This window comes from Patagioenas fasciata, chromosome 34, assembly GCF_037038585.1.
Source record: "Patagioenas fasciata isolate bPatFas1 chromosome 34, bPatFas1.hap1, whole genome shotgun sequence".
NCBI lineage: Eukaryota > Metazoa > Chordata > Aves > Columbiformes > Columbidae > Patagioenas > Patagioenas fasciata.
Genome location: NC_092553.1, coordinates 2,571,444 through 2,593,111, shown reverse-complemented (window position 1 = coordinate 2,593,111; position 21,668 = coordinate 2,571,444). Strand labels below are relative to the sequence as shown.

The window sequence follows — 21,668 nt, the reverse complement described above, 5'->3', positions numbered from 1 at the left end:
CCCAAAGTGTCCCCGCGATGTCACCGAACAGGGATGACGCTGATGCTGCTGCCGCCTTTACTGGGGACACGGGGATGGGGACATTGGGGACATTGGGGACATTGGGGACAATGGGGACATGGGGACATTGGGGACAATGGGGACATGGGGACATTGGGGACACGGTGACAACGTCACGGCATCATCTGCAGCTCCATCGAGTGTCCCCAACCTGGGGAGGGGACAAAGGGACGGACACGGGGTCACCAATGTCACCCCCATGTCCCCAATGTCCCCAATATCCCCCCATGTGTCCCCAATGTCCCCATTGTCCCCAACATCCCCCAATGTCCCCATGTCCCCAGTGTCCCCATTGTCCCCGGTGTCCCCAACATCCCCCAATGTCCCCATGTCCCCAACGTCCCCATTGTCCCCAGTGTGTCCAGCATCCCCCCAATGTCCCCAACATCTCCCCATGTCCCCCAATGTCCCCATTGTCCCCAATATTCCCCAATGTCCTCAATGTCCCCAATGTCTCCAGTGTCCCCATGTCCCCAATATCCCAAATGACCTCATTGTCCCCAACGTCCCCATTGTCCCCAATGTCCTCCCACGTCCCCAACATCCCCCCATTGCCCCCAATGTCCCCAAAGTCCCCATGTCCCCAATGTCCCCATGTCCCAAACATCCCCCCATTATCCCCAATGTCCCCATGTCCCCATTGTCCCCTCACCGTCACTCCCGCTGTCCCCGACGTCCCCGGACTCGTCCCGGCTCCCGCTGTCCCCGATGTCCCCAAGGTCGGGTCCCGGTGCCACCAACCGGTGCCACCACTCACCCCATGTCCCCAGTGTCCCCTGGGGACGTGTCCCCTGTTCTAGGACACGTGTCCCCAACCCTTGGGGACGTCCATTGGGTCCTTGGGGACGTGTCCCTTGTTCTGGGACACGTGTCCCCAACCCTTGGGGACGTCCATTGGGTCCTTGGGGACGCGTCCCCTGTTCTAGGACCTGTGTCCCCAACCCTTGGGGACACGTCCCATCTCCATAGTGACACGTCCCCAACCCTTGGGGACGCCCATTGGGTCCTTGGGGACGTGTCACCAATCCCAGGAGACGTGTCCCCAACCCTTGGGGACATCCATTGGGTCCTTGGGGACACATCCCATCTCCATGGTGACACGTCCCCAACCCTTGGGGACGTCCATTGGGTCCTTGGGGACGTGTCACCAATCCCAGGAGACGTGTCCCCAACCCTTGGGGACGTCCATTGGGTCCTTGGGGACACGTCCCATCTCCATGGTAACACGTCCCCAACCCTTGGGGACGTCCATTGGGTCCTTGGGGACGTGTCACCAATCCCAGGAGATGTGTCCCCAACCCTTGGGGACGTCCATTGGGTCCTTGGGGACACGTCCCATCTCCATGGTGACACGTCCCCAACCCTTGGGGACACCCTTTGGGTCCTTGGGGACATGTCACCAATCCCAGGAGACGTGTCCCCAACCCTTGGGGACGTCCATTGGGTCCTTGGGGACGCGTCCCCTGTTCTAGGACCTGTGTCCCCAACCCTTGGGGACGCCCATTGGGTCCTTGGGGACGTGTCCCTTGTTCTGGGACCTGTGTCCCCAACCCTTGGGGACGCCCATTGGGTCCTTGGGGACGTGTCCCCTGTTCTAGGACCTGTGTCCCCAACCCTTGGGGACGCCCATTGGGTCCTTGGGGACGTGTCCCCTGTTCTAGGATACGTGTCCCCAACCCTTGGGGACGCCCATTGGGTCCTTGGGGACGTGTCCCTTGTTCTGGGACACGTGTCCCCAACCCTTGGGGACGTCCATTGGGTCCTTGGGGACGTGTCCCTTGTTCTAGGACCTGTGTCCCCAACCCTTGGGGACACATCCCATCTCCATGGTGACACGTCCCCACCCCCTGGGGACGCCCATTGGGTCCTCGTGGCTGTCCCCATGTTGTCCCCACACCCGGGGGTGGCCCTGGGGACCCCGATGTCCCCGAGGGCGGTGGCGGTGGGAGGAGCCGCAGCAGCCGCAGCAGCGACGTCACCGCGTGTCCCCAAGGGCCGGGGTTGGGGACAGGGATGGGCTGGGCGGGGCCTGGGGGGGGGACACGGGGACGGTGACAGGGACACACCCAAGTGTCACCATGTGTCCCCATGGACCCCCAAGACCCCCATGTCCCCAGTGTCCCCATATCCCCATGTCCCCCCATGTCCCCAATGTCCCCATATCCCCCAATGTCCCCATGTCCCCCCCATTGTCCCAATGTCCCCATGTCCCCATGTCCCCCCATGTCCCCCATGTCCCCATATCCCCCCATGTCCCTCATTGTCCCCATATCCCCATGTCCCCCCATGTCCCCAATGTCCCCATGTCCCCCCATATCCCCCAATGTCCCCATGTCCCCCCCATTGTCCCAATGTCCCCATGTCCCCATATCCCCCCATGTCCCCCATTGTCCCCATATCCCCGTGTCCCCCCATGTCCCCCATGTCCCCATATCCCCCCATGTCCCCAATGTCCCCATGTCCCCATATCTCCATGATGTCCCCATATCCCCCCTGTCCCCATGTCCCCCAATGTCCCCATGTCCCATATCCCCATGTCCCATATCCCCATGTCCCCCTGTCCCCATGTCCCCCCATTGTCCCCATGTCCCCAATGTCCCCATATCCCCCAATGTCCCCATATCCCCTTATGTCCCCATATACCCAATGTCCCCATGTCCCCATGTCCCCCCATCTCCTGGTGATCCCCAATGACCCCCAGGTGTCCCCAGGGTCCTAGAGCCCCCCCAGTGACCCTGAGTCATGTCCCCATGTCCCCCATATCCCCCCTGTCCCCCCATGTCCCCCAATGTACCCATATCCCCCCATGTCCCCATGTCCCCAGTGTCCCAAATGTCCCCATATCCCCCCATATCCCCATGTCCCCCAGTGTCTTCATATCCCCCCATGTCCCCATGTCCCCCAATGTCCCCATAACCCCCATGTCCCCATACCCCCATGTCCCTCAATGCCCCCCTATCCCCCCATGTCCCCTGTATTGTCCCCATATCCCCCCATGTCCCCCTGTCCCCATGCCCCCAATGTCCCCATGTCCCCCGCATTGTCCCCATATCCCCCCATGTCCCCCTGTCCCCATGTCCCCCAATGTCCCCATGTCCCCCGCATTGTCCCCATATCCCCCCATGTCCCCCTGTCCCCATGTCCCCCCATGTCCCCATGTCCCCCCCATTGTCCCCATATGCCCCAATGTCCCCATATCCCCCAATGTCCCCATATACCCCCGTATCCCCCCATGTCCCCCACATTGTCCCCATATCCCCCCATGTCCCCCTATGACCCTCAAATCCCCCAATGTCCCCATACCCCCCCATGTCCCCCACATTGTCCCCATATCCCCCCATGTCCCCATATCCCCCCATGTCCCCCAATGTCCCCATGTCCCCCCATGTCCCCATGATGTCCCCATATCTCCCCATGTCCCCCAATGTCCCCATATCCCCCTATCCCCATGTCCCCCAACGTCCCCATGATGTCCCCATATCCCCATGTCCCCATGTCCCCCAGTGTCCCTATATCCCCATGTCCCCACTGTCCCCCTATCCCCCCCATAATCCCCTGCCCCCCAATGTCCCCATTGTCCCTGTCCCCTCACCCCCCAGCAGCAGCAGTGTCCCCAAGGCCAGCAGGCGTGTCCCCGTCACCCCCATGGCGTCGTCCCCACTGTCCCCTCCCTGGCCCCATTTATAGTCCCCTGGGGACGTCCCCTGGGAGGGGACAAGGGACACGGTGACCCCGGGTGACAATGGGCAGCTCCCAATGGTCCCAAACACCCCCTGGTGTCCCCAGTGTCCCCAATGGCCCCAAACCCCCCCAGTGTCCCCAATATCCCCAACCCCCCAATGTCCCCAACCCCCCAATGTCCCCAACCCCCCCAACGTCCCCAATGTCCCCACGGTGTCCCCTTGGTGACAACGGTCCCTTTGTTGGGGACAAGCCCAGACGCGCCCGTGGCCACAGCCCCATAACGGCCCCTCCCCCGCTGCCAAGGGACCCAGGCGTCCGGGTGCCCCCCATGACCCCCAAGGGACCCAGGCGTCCGGGACCCCCCCAAACCCCTGTGAACCCCCATGGCCCCCCAAGGGACCCAGGCATCCGGGACCCCCTGTGACTCCCCATGACCCCCCAAGGGACCCAGGCGTCCGGGACCTCTCATAATCCCCAAGGGCCCCAGGTGTCCAGGACCCCCCCAATGACCCCCCCAAGGGACCCAGGCGTCCGGGACCTCCCCCATAACCCCCCAAGGGACCCAGGTGTCCGGGTACCCTGAGCTGACCCCCCATGACCCCCAAGGGACCCAGGCATCCGGGACCCCCCATGACCCCCTGTGACCCCCCAAGGGACCCAGGCATCCGGGACCCCCTGTGATGCCCCATGATCCCCCAAGGGACCCAGGCGTCCCGGACCCCCCATGACCCCCTGTGACCCCACAAGGGACCCAGGCATCCGGGACCCCCCCCATGACCCCCCCAAGGGACCCAGGCGTCCGGGACCCCCCATGACCCCCCATGACCCTCCCAAGGGACCCAGGCGTCCGGGACCCCCCATGACCCCCTGTGACTCCACAAGGGACCCAGGCATCCGGGACCCCCCCCATGACCCCCTGTGACCCCTCAAGGGACCCAGGCATCCGGGACCCACCATGACCCCCCCAAGGGACCCAGGCATCCGGGACCCACCATGACCCCCCCAAAGGACCCAGGCGTCCGGGACCCCCCATGACCCCCCCAAGGGACCCAGGCATCCGGGACCCCCTGTGATGCCCCATGATCCCCCAAGGGACCCAGGCGTCCGGGACCCCCCATGACCCCCTGTGACCCCTCAAGGGACCCAGGCGTCCGGGACCCCCCATGACCCCCCCAAGGGACCCAGGCGTCCGGGACCCCCCGCAATGACCCCAGAAGGGACCCAGGCATCCGGGTAACCATGGGGGGGTTTATTGTCACCCCCGTGTCCCCAACTGCCCCCCCATGCCGCAGAGGCTCATGGGAAGGACGCTGCCCCCTGCTGGACCAGGAAAACCCGGATGTAGTGAACGGCCTGGGTGGGGGGGGAGGGGAGGTCAGGGGGGACCCAGGCGTCCGGGTGACCCCCCATGACCCCCCTGGGACCCCACAAGGGACCCAGGCGTCCGAGACCCCCCATGACCCCCAAGGGACCCAGGCGTCCGGGACCCCCCATGACCCCCAAGGGACCCAGGCGTCCGGGACCCCCCCATGACCCCCAAGGGACCCAGGCGTCCGGGACCCCCCGTGACCCCCAAGGGACCCAGGCATCCGGGACCCCCCATGATCCCCAAGGGACCCAGGCGTCCGGGACCCCCCATGACCCCCTGTGACCCCACAAGGGACCCAGGCATCCGGGACCCCCCCCATAGCCCCCAAGGGACCCAGGCGTCCGGGACCCCCATGAACCCCCCATGAACCACCATATGGACCCAGGTGTCCGGGACCCTCCACGCCCCCCCAAGGGACCCAGGCATCCGGGAACCCCCTATGACCCCCAAGGGACCCAGGCATCCGGGACCCCCCCCATAGCCCCCAAGGGACCCAGGCGTCCGGGACCCCCCATGACTCCCCCCCATGAACCCCCATATGAACCCAGGCGTCCGGGCCCCCCCCCCCTCACCGCCGCCAGCCCCGCGAGCAGCAGCCCGACCAGCAGGAGGCAGCCGACAGCCAATAGGATGGGGGGACAGCCGGGGGGCGGGGTCAGGGGCGGGGCTACGGCAAAGGGGGCGGGGTCACCAATGGGTTGCCCACACCCACTTTTGGCCCCGCCCCCCCGTTTCCAAGCCCCGCCCACAGATCCAAGACCCCGCCCCACAGTTCAGGCTCCACCCCCTTGTTCCAGACCCCGCCCCAAGGTCCTGGCTCCACCCCTTGGTTTCAAGCCACGCCCACAGATCCCAGACCCCGCCCCGCGTTCTGGCCACGCCCACAGATCCCCGCCCCCGCCCCCCGTTCTGGCTCCACCCCCTGGTTTCAGGCTCCGCCCACAGATCCCAGACCCCGCCCCCCGTTCTGGCTTCACCCCCTGGTTTCAGGCTCCGCCCACAGATCCCAGGCCCCGCCCCAAAGTTCAGGCCCCGCCCCCTGTTTCCTGGCCCCACCTCCCGGTTCCAGGCACCACCCACAGATCACAGACCCCCGCCCCCACAGTCCAGGCTCCACCCCCAGGTCTTGGCCCCACCCCCTGTTTCCAGGTCCCACCCACAAGTTCTCGACCCCGCCCCCTCACCTGGCGCCGCCCCTCGTTTCCCACCCTCCTCGGGCGGGTTGGCCGTGACGTCATCGGTGACATCATCGGTGATGTCATCAGTGACGTCATCGCCCAGCTGGGCTGGTCGCGGTCGCTCCTCCCCGGCGATGACATCACCGGTGACATCATCATCCTCGGGGGTGACATCACAGGTTGCGCTGACATCACCATGGGCGTGGCCTCGTGCGACGTCATCTCTGATGTCACCCTCATCGTTGGTGACGTCATCGCCGACGTCATCAGCGACGTCACCCCCGAGAGGGGAGGAAGTGACGTCGCTCCTGCCGACGACGTCACCGCCGCGGGGACAGGAAGTGACGTCACCGGGGACGTCGCTGGTGACCTGGTCGGTGGTGACGTCATGGGTGATGTCATCATCAGTGACGTCATCGTCCTCCGCGGGAGGGGCCGTCACCGTGATGGTGATGACAGCAGTGTCCCCAATGTCCCCATTGTCCCCAAGGGCGGCGACATCAACGTCCCCGATGTCCCCAACATCCCCACCTCCAATGTCCCCAATGGCCCTGGGGGCTGGGACCTCCCTGTCCCCAATGTCCCCAGAGGTGGCGATGTCCTTGTCCCCATTGTCTTTGTCCCCAATGTCCCTTATGGCCATGACATCCCTGTCCCCAGTGTCCTTGTCCCCAAGAGATGGGACATCCCTGTCCCCAATGTCCTTGTCCCCAATGTCCTTGTCCCCAAGAGATGGGACATCCCTGTCCCCAATGTCCTCATCCCCAATGTCCTTGTCCCCAAGAGATGGGACATCCCTGTCCCCAATGTCCTTGTCCCCAATGTCCTTGTCCCTTGGGGTGCTGACATCCCTGTCCCCAATGTCCCTCACACCTGGGACATCCCTGTCCCCAACATCCTTGTCCCCAATGTCCCTTAGAGCTGGGACATCTGTGTCCCCAACATCCTTGTCCCCAATGTCCTCATCCCCAATGTCTTTGTCCCCAAGAGATGGGACATCCCTGTCCCCAATGTCCTTGTCCCTTGGGGTGCTGACATCCCTGTCCCCAATGTCCCTGTCCCCAATGTCCCTTTGAGCCGTGACATCTGTGTCCCCAACACCCTTGTCCCCATAAGGTGGGACATCCCTGTCCCCAACGTCCTTGTCCCCAATGTCCTTGTCCCAAATGTCCCTTAGGGCCATCACATCTGTGTCCCCAAAGTCCTTGTCCCCATAAGATGGGACATCCCTGTCCCCAATGTCCTTGTCCCCAATGTCCCTGTCCCCAATGTCCCTTAGAGCTGGGACATCTGTGCCCCCAACATCCTTGTCCCCAAAAGATGGGACATCTCTGTCCCCAAAGTCCTTGTCCCCAATGTCCCTTAGGGCCATCACATCTGTGTCCCCAAAGTCCTTGTCCCCATAAGATGGGACATCCCTGTCCCCAATGTTCTTGTCCCCAATGTCCTTGTCCCCAATGTCCCTGTCCCCAATGTCCCTTAGAGCTGGGACATCTGTGTCCCCAACATCCTTGTCCACATAAGATGGGACATCCCTGTCCCCAATGTCCTTGTCCCCAACATCCCTGTCCCCAATGTCCCTGTCCCCAGCGTCCTTGTCCCTTGGGGTGGTGACATCCCTGTCCCCAATGTCCCTTTGAGCCGTGACATCTGTGTCCCCAAAGTCCTTGTCCCCATAGGATGGGACATCCCTGTTCCCATTGTCCTTGTCCCCAATGTCCCTTAGGGCCATGACATCTGTGTCCCCAATGTCCTTGTCCCCATAAGATGGGACATCCCTGTCCCCAATGTCCCTTAGAGCTGGGACATCTGTGTCCCCAAAGTCCTTGTCCCCATAAGATGGGACATCCCTGTCCCCAATGTCCTTGTCCCCAACGTCTTTGTCCCTTGGGGTGGTGACATCTCTGTCCCCAATGTCCCTTAGGGCCATCACATCTGTGTCCCCAAAGTCCTTGTCCCCATAAGATGGGACATCCCTGTCCCCAACGTCCTTGTCCCCAACATCCCTGTCCCCAATGTCCTTGTCACCAATGTCCTTGTCCCTCGGGGTGGTGACATCTCTGTCCCCAATGTCCCTCACACCTGGGACATCAGTGTCCCCAACAGTCTTGTCCCCAATGTCCTTTAGAGCTGGGACATCCTTGTCCCCAAAGTCCTTGTCCCCATAAGATGGGACATCCCTGTTCCCATTGTCCTTGTCCCCAGTGTCCTTGTCCTTTGGGGTGGTGACATCCCTGTCCCCAATGTCCTTGTCCCCAACGTCCTTGTCCCCAATGTCCCTTAGGGCCATCACATCTGTGTCTCCAAAGTCCTTGTCCCCATAGGATGGGACATCCCTGTCCCCAACGTCCTTGTCCCCAACATCCCTGTCCCCAATGTCCTTGTCCCCAATGTCTTTGTCCCCAATGTCCCTTAGGGCCATGACATCTGTGTCCCCAAAGTCCTTGTCCCCATAGGATGGGGCATCCCTGTTCCCATTGCCCTTGTCCCCAATGTCTTTGTCCCTTGGGGTGGTGACATCCCCGTCCCCAATGTCCTTGTCCCCAATGTCCCTTAGAGCTGGGACATCTCTGTCCCCAACATCCTTGTCCCCATAGGATGGGACATCCCTGTCCCCAATGTCCTTGTCCCCATTGTCCTTGTCCCCGTGTCTGGTGCCACTTGTGACTGAGACGTCCCCATTGTCCCCGAAGTCCCCATTGTCCCCGAAGTCCCCATTGTCCCCATTGTCCCCGTCGTCCTCGTCGGCCGCGGTGACCGTGATGATGACGGTGACACCGGGGGGGGCGGTTGTCACCTCCCCTGGGTGGGGACAGCGCTCGGCCATGGGACCTGGGGGGACACAAAGGGGACATTGGGGGATATGGAGGGGACATTATGGGGACATTGAGGGGACATTATGGGGACATTATGGGGACACAGGGGACCCCAGGAGGGGACATGGGGTGACAAGGGAGGGGACACCAGGAGTAATGGGGGGACACAGGGGACACAATGGGGACATGAAGGGGGGACATGAGGGGACACAAGGGACATAGAGGGGACATGGGGGGGACGTGGGGGAACACAAGGGACAATGGAGGGGACACAAGGCACATGGAGGGGACATTATGGGGACATTATGGGGGACACAGGGGACCCCAGGGGGGACACAGGGGACACAATGGGGACACGAAGGGGACACAATGGGGACATGAAAGGGACACAAGGGACATGGGGGTGACAAGGAGGGGACATGGGGGGACACAGAGGGGACATGGAGGGGACATGGAGGGGACATGGAGGGGACATTATGGGGGACACAGGGGACCCAGGAGGGGACATGGGGTGACAAGGGATGGGACACCAGGAGTAATGGGGGGACACAGGGGACACAATGGGGACATGAAGGGGACACATGGGGGCATGGGGGGACACAAGGGACATGGAGGGGACATTACAGGGACATTATGGGGACACCAGGAGGGACACAGGGGACATGGGGGTGACACCAGGAGTGATGGGGGGACATTGAGGGGACATTGAGGGGACACGGAGGGGGACACAGGGGACACAATGGGGACACAAAGGGGACATGGAGGGGACACGAGGGGACACAAGGGACAATGGAGGGGACACAAGGGACATGGGGGTGACAAGGAGGGGACATCATGGGGGACACAACGGACACAATGGGGACATGGAGGGGACACAAGGGACATGAAGGGGACACAAGGGACATGGGGGTGACAAGGAGGGGACATCATGGGGGACACAATGGGGACATGGAGGGGACACAAGGGGACATGGGGGGACATGGGGGTGACAAGGAGGGGACATCATGGGGGACACAGGGGACACAAGGGGGACATGAAGGGGACACAAGGGACATGGGGGTGACAAGGAGGGGACATCATGGGGGACACAAGGGGGACATGGAGGGGACACAAGGGACATGGGGGTGACAAGGAGGGGACATCATGGGGGACACAGGGGACAGAAGGGGGACATGGAGGGGACATGGGGGGACATGAAGGGGACACAAGGGACACGGGGGTGACAAGGAGGGGACATCATGGGGGACACAGGGGACAGAAGGGGACACAAGGGGACATGGGGGGACATGGGGGTGACAAGGAGGGGACATCATGGGGGACACAGGGGACACAAGGGGGACATGAAGGGGACACAAGGGACATGGGGGTGACAAGGAGGGGACATCATGGGGGACACAGGGGACACAAGAGGACATGGAGGGGACACAAGGGACATGGGGGTGACAAGGAGGGGACATCATGGGGGACACAGGGGACAGAAGGGGACATGGGGGGACACAAGGGACATGGGGGTGACAAGGAGGGGACATCATGGGGGACACAGGGGACACAAGGGGGACATGGAGGGGACACAAGGGACATGGGGGTGACAAGGAGGGGACATCATGGGGGACACAATGGGGACATGGAGGGGACACAAGGGACACGGGGGTGACAAGGAGGGGACATCATGGGGGACACAGGGGACACAAGGGGGACATGGAGGGGACACAAGGGACATGGGGGTGACAAGGAGGGGACATCATGGGGGACACAGGGGACAGAAGGGGACATGGAGGGGACACAAGGGACATGGGGGTGACAAGGAGGGGACATCATGGGGGACACAGGGGACACAAGGGGGACATGGAGGGGACACAAGGGACATGGGGGTGACAAGGAGGGGACATCATGGGGGACACAATGGGGACATGGAGGGGACACAAGGGACACGGGGGTGACAAGGAGGGGACATCATGGGGGACACAGGGGACACAAGGGGGACATGGAGGGGACACAAGGGACATGGGGGTGACAAGGAGGGGACATCATGGGGGACACAGGGGACACAATGGGGACATGGAGGGGACACAAGGGACATGGGGGTGACAAGGAGGGGACATCATGGGGGACACAGGGGACACAAGGGGGACATGGAGGGGACACAAGGGACATGAAGGGGACACAAGGGACATGGGGGTGACAAGGAGGGGACATCATGGGGGACACAATGGGGACATGGAGGGGACACAAGGGACATGGGGGGACATGGGGGTGACAAGGAGGGGACATCATGGGGGTGACGGGTACCTGGTGTGGCAGGAGGTGACAATCCCGGGGGTCACATCGCGGTGACGACGACGGTGACAGCGCCGGTGTCATCAAAAGTGACGCTCGCAGCGCGGTGACAACGACGGTGACAACATTGGTGTCACCTCCCGCTGATGCTTCCCGGGGCCCACCGGCACCAGGGGGCGGAGCCCGGACGCCTGGGTCCCTCCCGAACTCCTGGGTCCCTTGGGGCACTCCTGGGTCCACCCCGAACTTCTGGGTCTCCTCCCGAACTCCTGGGTCCCTTGGGGCACTCCTGGGTCCACCCCGAACTTCTGGGTCCCCTCCCGAACTCCTGGGTCCCTTGGGGCACTCCTGGGTCCACCTCGAACTTCTGGGTCCCCTCCCGAACTCCTGGGTCCCTTGGGGCACTCCTGGGTCCACCCCGAACTTCTGGGTCCCTCCCGAACTCCTGGGTCCCCTCCCCGGACGCCTGGGTCCCTTGGGGTACTCATGGGTCCACCCCGAACTCCTGGGTCCCCCCCGAACTCCTGGGTCCCTCTGGAACTCCTGGGTCCCCCCCCGAACTCCTGGGTCCCTCCTGAACTCCTGGGTCCCCCCCGAACTCCTGGGTCCATTGGGGAACTCCTGGGTCCCTCCCGAACTCCTGGGTCCCCTCCCCGGACGCCTGGGTCCCGTCCCGAACTCCTGGGTCCCCCCTGAACTCCTGGGTCCCCCACCCAAACTCCTGGGTCCCTCCCGAACTCCTGGGTCCCTCCCGAACTCCTGGGTCCCTTGGGGCACTCCTGGGTCCCTCCCGAACTCCTGGGTCCCTCTGGAACTCCTGGGTCCCCCCCCGAACTCCTGGGTCCCTCCCGAACTCCTGGGTCCCTCCCGAACTCCTGGGTCCCTTGGGGCACTCCTGGGTCCCTCCCAAACTCCTGGGTCCCTCCCGAACTCCTGGGTCCATTGGGGCACTCCTGGGTCCCTCCCGAACTCCTGGGTCCCCCCAGAACTCCTGGGTCCCTCTCCTGAACTCCTGGGTCCTTCCCGAACTCCTGGGTCCCTCCCGAACTCCTGGGTCCCCTCCCCGAACTCCTGGGTCCCCTCCCGAACTCCTGGGTCCCTCCCGAATTCCTGGGTCCCTCTCCTGAACTCCTGGGTCCCTCCCAAACTCCTGGGTCCTTTGGGGCACTCCTGGGTCCCTCCCGAACTCCTGGGTCCCTCCCAAACTCCTGGGTCCATTGGGGCACTCCTGGGTCCCTCCCGAACGCCTGGGTCCCCTCCCACCTCCCATCCCCAACCCTACAACTCACAACCCATCGCTCTAATTAACAAACACGAAGCTGGGGCTTAATTAGTGGCTCCTTGAGTGGGGGGGAGGGCGAGTTTATTGGGGGGCGGAGTCCCCCCGGACGCCTGGGTCCCCTCCCCGGACGCCTGGGTCCCCCCGGACGCCTGGGTCCCCGTCCAGCGCCCGTAGCACTCGGGTCAATCGGGCGAGTTCCGCTTGGATAACGGCGACCTGGGGGGGGAGGGGGGGTGACACAAAAACCTCGTTAACGAGGGCAGCGCTAACGAAGGGGGATGCTAATTAACCTCCCCCCCCCTTAATTAGGTTAATGAGGCAGTGTCTAGAACGACCTTAATTAGCTTAACGAAGGGGGCCTACCTGCTGGTACTTGGTGGAGGACATGGGGGTGTCCTCGGATGCCTGGGTCCCCTCCCCGGACGCCTGGGTCCCCTCGGACGCCTGGGTCCCCCCGGACGCCTGGGTCCCCTCCCCGGATTCCGGGGTCCCCTCCCCGGACGCCGGGGTCCCCCCGGACGCCTGGGTCCCCCGGATTCCGCGCAGGCGCCGCTGGAGGCCGAGCACTCGGCTCTGGATTTGGGTCCGAGCGGCCGATGGCTCCAAAAGACCCTGGGGGGACAAAGGGGGGACCCCAAGTGTCCCCCAATGATCTGGGGGTCACCCACAAACTCCCCCAATGTCCCCCAATCCCCCCAGTGTCCCCAATCCCCAGTGTCCCCAATCCCATGTCCCCCCAATATCCCCAGTGTCCCCCAATCCCCAGTGTCCCCAATCCCCAATGTCCCCCAATCCCCAGTGTCCCCCAGACCCCCCAGTGTCCCCGCAATGTCCCCCAATTCCCCCAGTGTCCCCCAATCCCCAGTGTCCCCAATCCCATGTCCCCAATCCCCAATGTCCCCCAGTCTCCAGTGTCCCCCCCAATCCCCAGTGTCCCCCAATATCCCCAATGTCCCCCAATCCCCAGTGTCCCCAATCCCCCCAGTGTCCCCCAATCCCCAGTGTCCCCCCAAGTATCCCCAATCCCGTGTCCCCAATCTCCAGTGTCCCCCAATTCCCAGTGTCCCCCAACATCCCCAGTGTCCCCCAATCCCCAGTGTCCCCCCAGTATCCCAAGTGTCCCCAATCCCATGTCCCCAATCCCCAATGTCCCCCAATCTCCAGTGTCCCCCAATCCCCAGTGTCCCCAATCCCCCCAGTGTCCCCCAATCCCCAGTGTCCCCCCAGTATCCCCAGTGTCCCCAATCCCCAATCTCCAGTGTCCCCCAATGTCCCCAGTGTCCCCCCCAATCACCAATGTCCCCCAATCCCCAGTATCCCCCCAATCCCCAGTGTCCCCAATCCCATGTCCCCAATCCCATGTCCCCAATGTCCCCCAATCTCCAGTGTCCCCCAATCCCCAGTGTCCCCCCAGTATCCCCAGTGTCCCCAATCCCCAATCTTCAGTGTCCCCCAATGTCCCCAGTGTCCCCCCCAATCACCAATGTCCCCCAATATCCCCCAATCCCCAGTGTCCCCAATCCCCCAGTGCCCCCAATCCCCAGTATCCCCCCAATCTCCAAGTGTCCCCCAATGTCCCAGAGTCCCCCAATCCCCAGTGTCCCCAATCCCATGTCCCCAATCCCATGTCCCCAATCCCCAGTGTCCCCAGTCCCCAGTGTCCCCAATCCCATGTCCCCAATCCCATGTCCCCCAATCCCCAGTGCCCCCAATCCCCAATGTCCCCAATCCCATGTCCCCAATCCCATGTCCCCAATCCCCAGTGTCCCCAATCCCCCAGTGTCCCCAATCCCATGTCCCCAATCCCCAATGTCCCCAATCCCATGTCCCCAATCCCATGTCCCCAATCCCCAGTGCCCCCAATCCCCAATGTCCCCAATCCCATGTCCCCAATCCGCAGTGTCCCCAATCCCCAGTGTCCCCAATCCCCAGTGTCCCCAATCCCATGTCCCCCAATCCCCAGTGTCCCAAATCCCATGTCCCCAATCCCATGTCCCCAATCCCATGTCCCCAATCCCCAGTGTCCCCAATCCCCAATGTCCCCAATCCCCAGTGTCCCCAATCCCCAGTGTCCCCAATCCCATGTCCCCAATCCCCAGTGTCCCCAATCCCATGTCCCCAATCCCATGTCCCCAATCCCCAGTGTCCCCAATCCCATGTCCCCAATCCCCAGTGTCCCCCCCAATCCCCAGTGTCCCCCCCAATCCCCAATGTCCCCCAATCCCCAGTGTCCCCAATCCCGTGTCCCCAATCCCCAATGTCCCCCAATCCCCAGTGTCCCCCAACATCCCCAGTGTCCCCCCCAATCCCCAATGTCCCCAATCCCCAGTGTCCCCAATCCCATGTCCCCAATCCCATGCCCCCAATCCCCAGTGTCCCCCAATCCCCAGTGTCCCCAATCCCATGTCCCCAATCCCATGTCCCCCAATCCCCAGTGCCCCCAATCCCCAATGTCCCCAATCCCATGTCCCCAATCCCATGTCCCCAATCCCCAGTGTCCCCAATCCCCAATGTCCCCAATCCCATGTCCCCCAATCCCCAGTGTCCCAAATCCCATGTCCCCAATCCCATGTCCCCAATCCCATGTCCCCAATCCCCAATGTCCCCAATCCCATGTCCCCAATCCCCAGTGTCCCCAATCCCCAATGTCCCCAATCCCCAGTGTCCCCAATCCCATGTCCCCAATCCCCAGTGTCCCCCAATCCCCAGTGTCCCCAATCCCATGTCCCCAATCCCATGTCCCCCAATCCCCAGTGTCCCCAATCCCCAATGTCCCCAATCCCATGTCCCCAATCCCATGTCCCCAATCCCCAGTGTCCCCAATCCCCAATGTCCCCAATCCCCAGTGTCCCCAATCCCCAGTGTCCCCAATCCCATGTCCCCAATCCCCAGTGTCCCCAATCCCCAGTGTCCCCAATCCCATGTCCCCAATCCCATGTCCCCAATCCCCAGTGTCCCCGATCCCATGTCCCCAATCCCCAGTGTCCCCAATCCCCAGTGTCCCCAATCACATGTCCCCAATCCCATGTCCCCAATCCCCAGTGTCCCCAATCCCCAGTGTCCCCAATCACATGTCCCCAATCCCATGTCCCCAATCCCCAGTGTCCCCAATCCCATGTCCCCAATCCCATGTCCCCAATCCCCAGTGTCCCCCAATCCCCAGTGTCCCCAATCCCATGTCCCCAATCCCCAGTGTCCCCAGTCCCCAATGTCCCCCAATCCCCAGTGTCCCCAATCCCCAGTGTCCCCAATCCCATGTCCCCAATCCCATGTCCCCAATCCCCAGTGTCCCCCAATCCCATGTCCCCAATCCCATGTCCCCAATCCCATGTCCCCAATCCCCAGTGTCCCCAGTCCCATGTCCCCAATCCCCAGTGTCCCCCAAACCCCCCAGTGTCCCCCAATATCCCCAATGTCCCCCCACTCCCCAGTGTCCCCCAATGTCCCCGGTGTCCCCCAGTGTCCCCCAGTGTCCCCCCGCCCCTCTCTCACCTGCAGCCCAATGAACACGTGGCTCCCGTTTCCCGCCGGCGCCCCCACCCATCCGGGGCCCACGGGTGGCTCCGCCCCCGGGGGGAGGAGCTCCAGAGACCCCGCCCCCGCCAGCACCTGCAGGGCGGGGCCCAGCGCCGGCAGCCAATCAGGGATCGGGGCGGGGCAGAGCACGGCGACTGCGGGAACAGGACAATGGGGGACACGCCCACCGCCAATATGGCCGCCCCCAGTGGGAGCCGCCATATTGGTCACCCCAGGGCATGATGGGAATTATGGGGCTGAGTGGCGGCCATATTGGAAACCCCAGGGTATATTGGGAAGGGTGGGTTGGTGGCCATATTGGAAGCCCCAGGGCATGCTGGGAGGTGTTATTGGCGGCCATATTGGCCACCCCAGGGCATGATGGGAATTATGGGGCTGAGTGGCGGCCATATTGGGAACCCCAGGGTATATTGGGAAGTGTGGTTTGGCAGCCATATTGGAAGCCCCAGGGCATGCTGGGATGTGTCATTGGCGGCCATATTGGTCACCCCAAGAACTGATGGGAAACCCAATCCCCAGCCACCAGGAGCCGCCATCTTGGACACCCCGGGGCATGCTGGGAATTGGGAGGCTGAGTGTCAGCCATATTGGGAAGCCCAGGGCATGCTGGGACGTGTTGTTTGGCGGCCATATTGGCCATGGCAAGGCCTGATGGGTGGGTCGTTTGGCAGCCATATTGGATGCCCTAAGGCCTGATGGGAAACCCAATCCCTAGCGGCCATATTGGTCACACCAAGGCCTGATGGGATGGGTCGTTTGGCGGCCATATTGGATGTCCCAAGGCCTGATGGGAAACCCAATCCCTAGCGGCCATATTGGCCACCCCAGGGCATGCTGGGATGTGTCGTTTGGCGGCCATATTGGCCATGGCAAGGCCTGATGGGACATGTAGTCCAGCGGTCATATTGGATGCCCTAAGGCCTGATGGGAAACCCAATCCCTAGCGGCCATATTGGCCATCCCAAGGCCTGATGGGATGGGTCATTTGATGTGTGGTTTGGCGGCCATATTGGTCGCCCCAAGACCTGATGGGACCACACACCTTGGCAGCCATATTGGTTGCCCCAAGGTACGCTGGGATGTGCCATGTGGCTGCCATATTGGTTGCCCTAAGGCCTGATGGGAAGCCCAACCACTGGTGGCCATATTGGCCAACCCAGGGCATGCTGGGATGTGCCATTTGGCGGCCATATTGGTCACCCCAAGGCCTGCTGGGACACGCATCCCCCCTCCCCCCCACCCCGTCGGCCATCTTGCCCCGTGACTCACCGGGGGGTCGAGCCCCGCGCAGGCCTAAGATGTCGCGCAGGCCCCGCACAGCACGCGCCACCTCCAACATGGCCGCCACATCCGCCTCCAAGCGCGGGTCGCGCCATTGGGCCTGGGGGGGACACGGGGGTCGGGGATGTGTCGTTTGGCGGCCATCTTGGCCACCCAAGGGCATGCTGGGAACTGGGGGCCTGAGTGGCGGCCATATTGGGAACCCCAGGGTATGTTGGGATGGGTTGTTTGGCGGCCATATTGGACGCCCCAAGGCCTGATGGGAAGCCCAATACCCAGTGGCCATACTGGCCACCCCAGGGCATGCTGGGATGTGTCATTTGGCGGCCATATTGGATGCCCCAAGGCCTGAAAGGATGGGTCGTTTGGCGGCCATATTGGATGCCCCAAGGCCTGATGGGACACCCAACCATTGACGGCCATATTGGCCACCCCAGGGCATGCTGGGATGTGCCATTTGGCGGCCATATTGGTCACCCCAAGGCCTGAAAGGATGGGTCGTTTGGTGGCCATATTGGATGCCCCAAGACCTGATGGGACACCCAAACACTGGCGGCCATATTGGCCACCCCAGGGCATGCTGGGATGCGTCATTTGGCGGCCATATTGGTCACCCCAAGGCCTGAAAGGATGGGTCGTTTGGCGGCCATATTGGATGCCCCAAGGCCTGATGGGACACCCAACCATTGACGGCCATATTGGCCACCCCAGGGCATGCTGGGATGTGCCATTTGGCGGCCATATTGGTCACCCCAAGGCCTGAAAGGATGGGTCGTTTGGTGGCCATATTGGATGCCCCAAGGCCTGATGGGACACCCAACCATTGACGGCCATATTGGCCACCCCAGGGCATGCTGGGATGTGCCATTTGGCGGCCATATTGGTCACCCCAAGGCCTGAAAGGATGGGTCGTTTGGTGGCCATATTGGATGCCCCAAGGCCTGATGGGACACCCAACCCCTGGCGGCCATATTGGCCATCCCAGGGCATGCTGGGATGTGTGGTTTGGCAGCCATATTGGCCACACCAAGGCCTGATGGGACGTGAAGTCTGGCGGCCATCTTGGTTGCCCCGAGGCACAAGAGTCCCCCAAGGAGGGAACACGGGGACATGAGACCCCCCAGGAGGGGATATTGGGACATGGGAGGGTCAGGGGGACAAAGTGGGGGTCAAGGGGACAGAAAACCCCCCAAGAGGGGACATTGCGGGGAATAAGGGTGGGTCAAGGGGACATGAGAACCCCAACAGGGCACATGTGGGGGGACATGGGAGGGGTCAAGGGGACACGAGAACCCCAAGAGGGGACATGGGGAGGGGTCAAGGGGACATGACACCCCCCAAGAGGGGACATGGGAGGGGTCAAGAGGACATGAGACCCCCAAGAGGGGACATGGGAGGGGTCAAGGGGACATGAGACCCCCAACAGGGGACATGGGGGGGGGTCAAGGGGACATGAGACCCCCAAGAGGGGACATGGGAGGGGTCAAGGGGACATGAGACCCCCAAGAGGGGACATGGGGAGGGGGTCAAGGGGACATGAGACTCCCAAGAGGGGACATAGGGACACAAAACCCCCAGGAGGGGCATGGGGGGACATGGGGATGCAATGGGGGGGGACACAGAGACACAACCCCCCCCCCCAAACATCCCATCCAACAGGGGGCCCCATGTGACTCACCACGTGGGCGTGGTCGGGGAAGAGGGCGTGGCTCAGGGTGGGCGGGGCCCCGGGGGGGTGGGGCAAGCGCTGCCAAAGCTCCTCGGTCAGGAAGGGGGCGAAGGGGGCCAGGAGGCGCAGCCCCAGGTCCGCACAGGTCAGCAGCGTCACCCGCACCTCCCGGACACACAGACGCCGCTTCGACGCCTCCTGCGGACGGACGGACGGACGCGGGGTCAGGGACCGACGGACGGACGGACGTGGGGTCAGGGACCGACGGATGGACGGACGCGGGGTGAGAGATGGATGGACATGGGGTCAGGGATGGATGGACATGGGGTCAGGGATGGATGGACAGATGGACATGGGGTCAGGGATGGACGGATGGATGGACATGGGGTCAGCGATGGATGGACATGGGGTCAGGGATGGATGGACATGGGGTCAGGGATGGACGGACAGATGGACATGGGGTCAGGGATGGACAGACAGATGGACATGGGGTCAGGGATGGACAGATGGATGGACATGGGGTCAGGGATGGATGGATATGGGGTCAGGGATGGATGGACAGATGGACATGGGGTCAGGGATGGACAGATGGATGGACATGGGGTCAGCGATGGATGGACATGGGGTCAGGGATGGATGGACATGGGGTCAGGGATGGATGGATATGGGGTCAGGGATGGATGGACAGATGGACATGGGGTCAGGGATGGACGGATGGATGGACACGGGGTCAGGGATGGACGGACATGGGGTCAGGGATGGACAGACGGATGGACGCGGGGTCAGGGATGGATGGACATGGGGTCAGGGATGGACAGATGGATGGACATGGGGTCAGGGATGGATGGATATGGGGTCAGGGATGGATGGACAGACGGACATGGGGTCAGGGATGGATGGACATGGGGTCAGGGATGGATGGATATGGGGTCAGGGATGGATGGACAGATGGACATGGGGTGAGAGAAGGATGGACATGGGGTGAGAGAGGGATGGACAGATGGACATGGGGTCAGGGATGGACGGACATGGGGTCAGGGATGGATGGACAGATGGACATGGGGTGAGAGAGGGATGGACGGATGGACATGGGGTCAGGGATGGACGGACATGGGGTCAGGGATGGATGGACAGATGGACATGGGGTCAGGGATGGATGGACAGATGGACATGGGGTCAGGGATGGATGGACATGGGGTCAGGGATGGACAGATGGATGGACATGGGGTCAGGGATGGATGGATATGGGGTCAGGGATGGATGGACAGATGGACATGGGGTCAGGGATGGACAGATGGATGGACATGGGGTCAGGGATGGATGGATATGGGGTCAGGGATGGATGGATATGGGGTCACGGATGGACAGACGGATGGACATGGGGTCAGGGATGGACAGACAGATGGACATGGGGTCATGGATGGACAGATGGATGGACATGGGGTCAGGGATGGACGGACATGGGGTCAGGGATGGATGGACAGATGGACATGGGGTGAGAGAGGGATGGACATGGGGTCAGGGATGGATGGACATGGGGTCAGAGATGGATGGACAGATGGACATGGGGTGAGAGAGGGATGGATGGATGGACATGGGGTCAGGGATGGACAGACGGATGGATATGGGGTCAGGGATGGATGGATGGACGGACATGGGGTCAGGGATGGATGGACAGATGGACATGGGGTCAGGGATGGATGGACAGATGGACATGGGGTCAGCGATGGATGGACACGGGGTCAGGGATGGACAGACAGATGGACATGGGGTGAGAGATGGATGGACAGATGGACATGGGGTGAGAGAGGGATGGACAGATGGACATGGGGTCAGGGATGGACGGACACTGGGTCAGGGATGGACAGACAGATGGACACGGGGTGAGAGAGGGACAGATGGATGGATATGGGGTCAGAGATGGACAGACGGATGGACACGGGGTCAGGGATGGACAGACTGACGCCATTGACCATGGGTTGGGTTCAATGGTCAAGGAGCTACATGGGGTGAGCAGGATGGACAGACGGACACCATTGACCATGGGTTGGGTTCAATGGTCAAGGAGCTACATGGGGTGAGCAGGATGGACAGACGGACGCCATTGACCATGGGTTGGGTTCAATGGTCAAGGAGCTACCATGGGGTGAGCAGGATGGACAGACGGACGCCATTGACCTTGGGTTGGGTTCAATGGTCAGGGAGCTACCATGGGGTGAGCAGGATGGACAGACGGACACCATTGACCATGGGTTGGGTTCAATGGTCAAGGAGTTACCATGGGGTGAGCAGGATGGACAGACGGACGCCATTGACCATGGGTTGGGTTCAATGATCAAGGAGCTACCATGGGGTGAGCAGGATGGACAGACGGACGCCATTGACCATGGGTTGGGTTCAATGGTCAAGGAGCTACCATGGGGTGAGCAGGATGGACAGACGGACGCCATTGACCATGGGTTGGGTTCAATGGTCAAGGAGCTACATGGGGTGAGCAGGATGGACAGACGGACGC

General features: G+C 62.4%; 2 protein-coding genes across 2 annotated transcripts in view; both read right to left on the bottom strand.

The window, feature by feature from the left end:
- Window positions 1–6,196: 6,196 nt before the first annotated feature.
- On the bottom strand, window positions 6,197–11,655 carry LOC136115984 (uncharacterized). Its single transcript, XM_071800898.1, has 2 exons — window positions 11,397–11,655; window positions 6,197–9,123 (listed from the first exon to the last, which is right to left on the bottom strand). Exon 2 carries the CDS (start codon window positions 9,116–9,118, stop codon window positions 6,197–6,199), a length of 2,922 nt encoding a protein of 973 aa, XP_071656999.1. The 5' UTR covers window positions 9,119–9,123; window positions 11,397–11,655.
- A 1,356-nt stretch (window positions 11,656–13,011) lies between these two features.
- The window catches only part of VARS2 (valyl-tRNA synthetase 2, mitochondrial), a 72,602-nt gene continuing 63,945 nt past the window's right edge, over window positions 13,012–21,668 (bottom strand). Inside the window, exons 23-26 of the mRNA XM_065862105.2 lie at window positions 19,163–19,351; window positions 17,473–17,584; window positions 16,159–16,337; window positions 13,012–13,278 (exon numbers count right to left, since the gene is read on the bottom strand). Coding sequence (XP_065718177.2) covers window positions 13,012–13,278; window positions 16,159–16,337; window positions 17,473–17,584; window positions 19,163–19,351 — 747 coding nt within the window. The remainder of the gene's footprint in view (window positions 13,279–16,158; window positions 16,338–17,472; window positions 17,585–19,162; window positions 19,352–21,668) is intronic.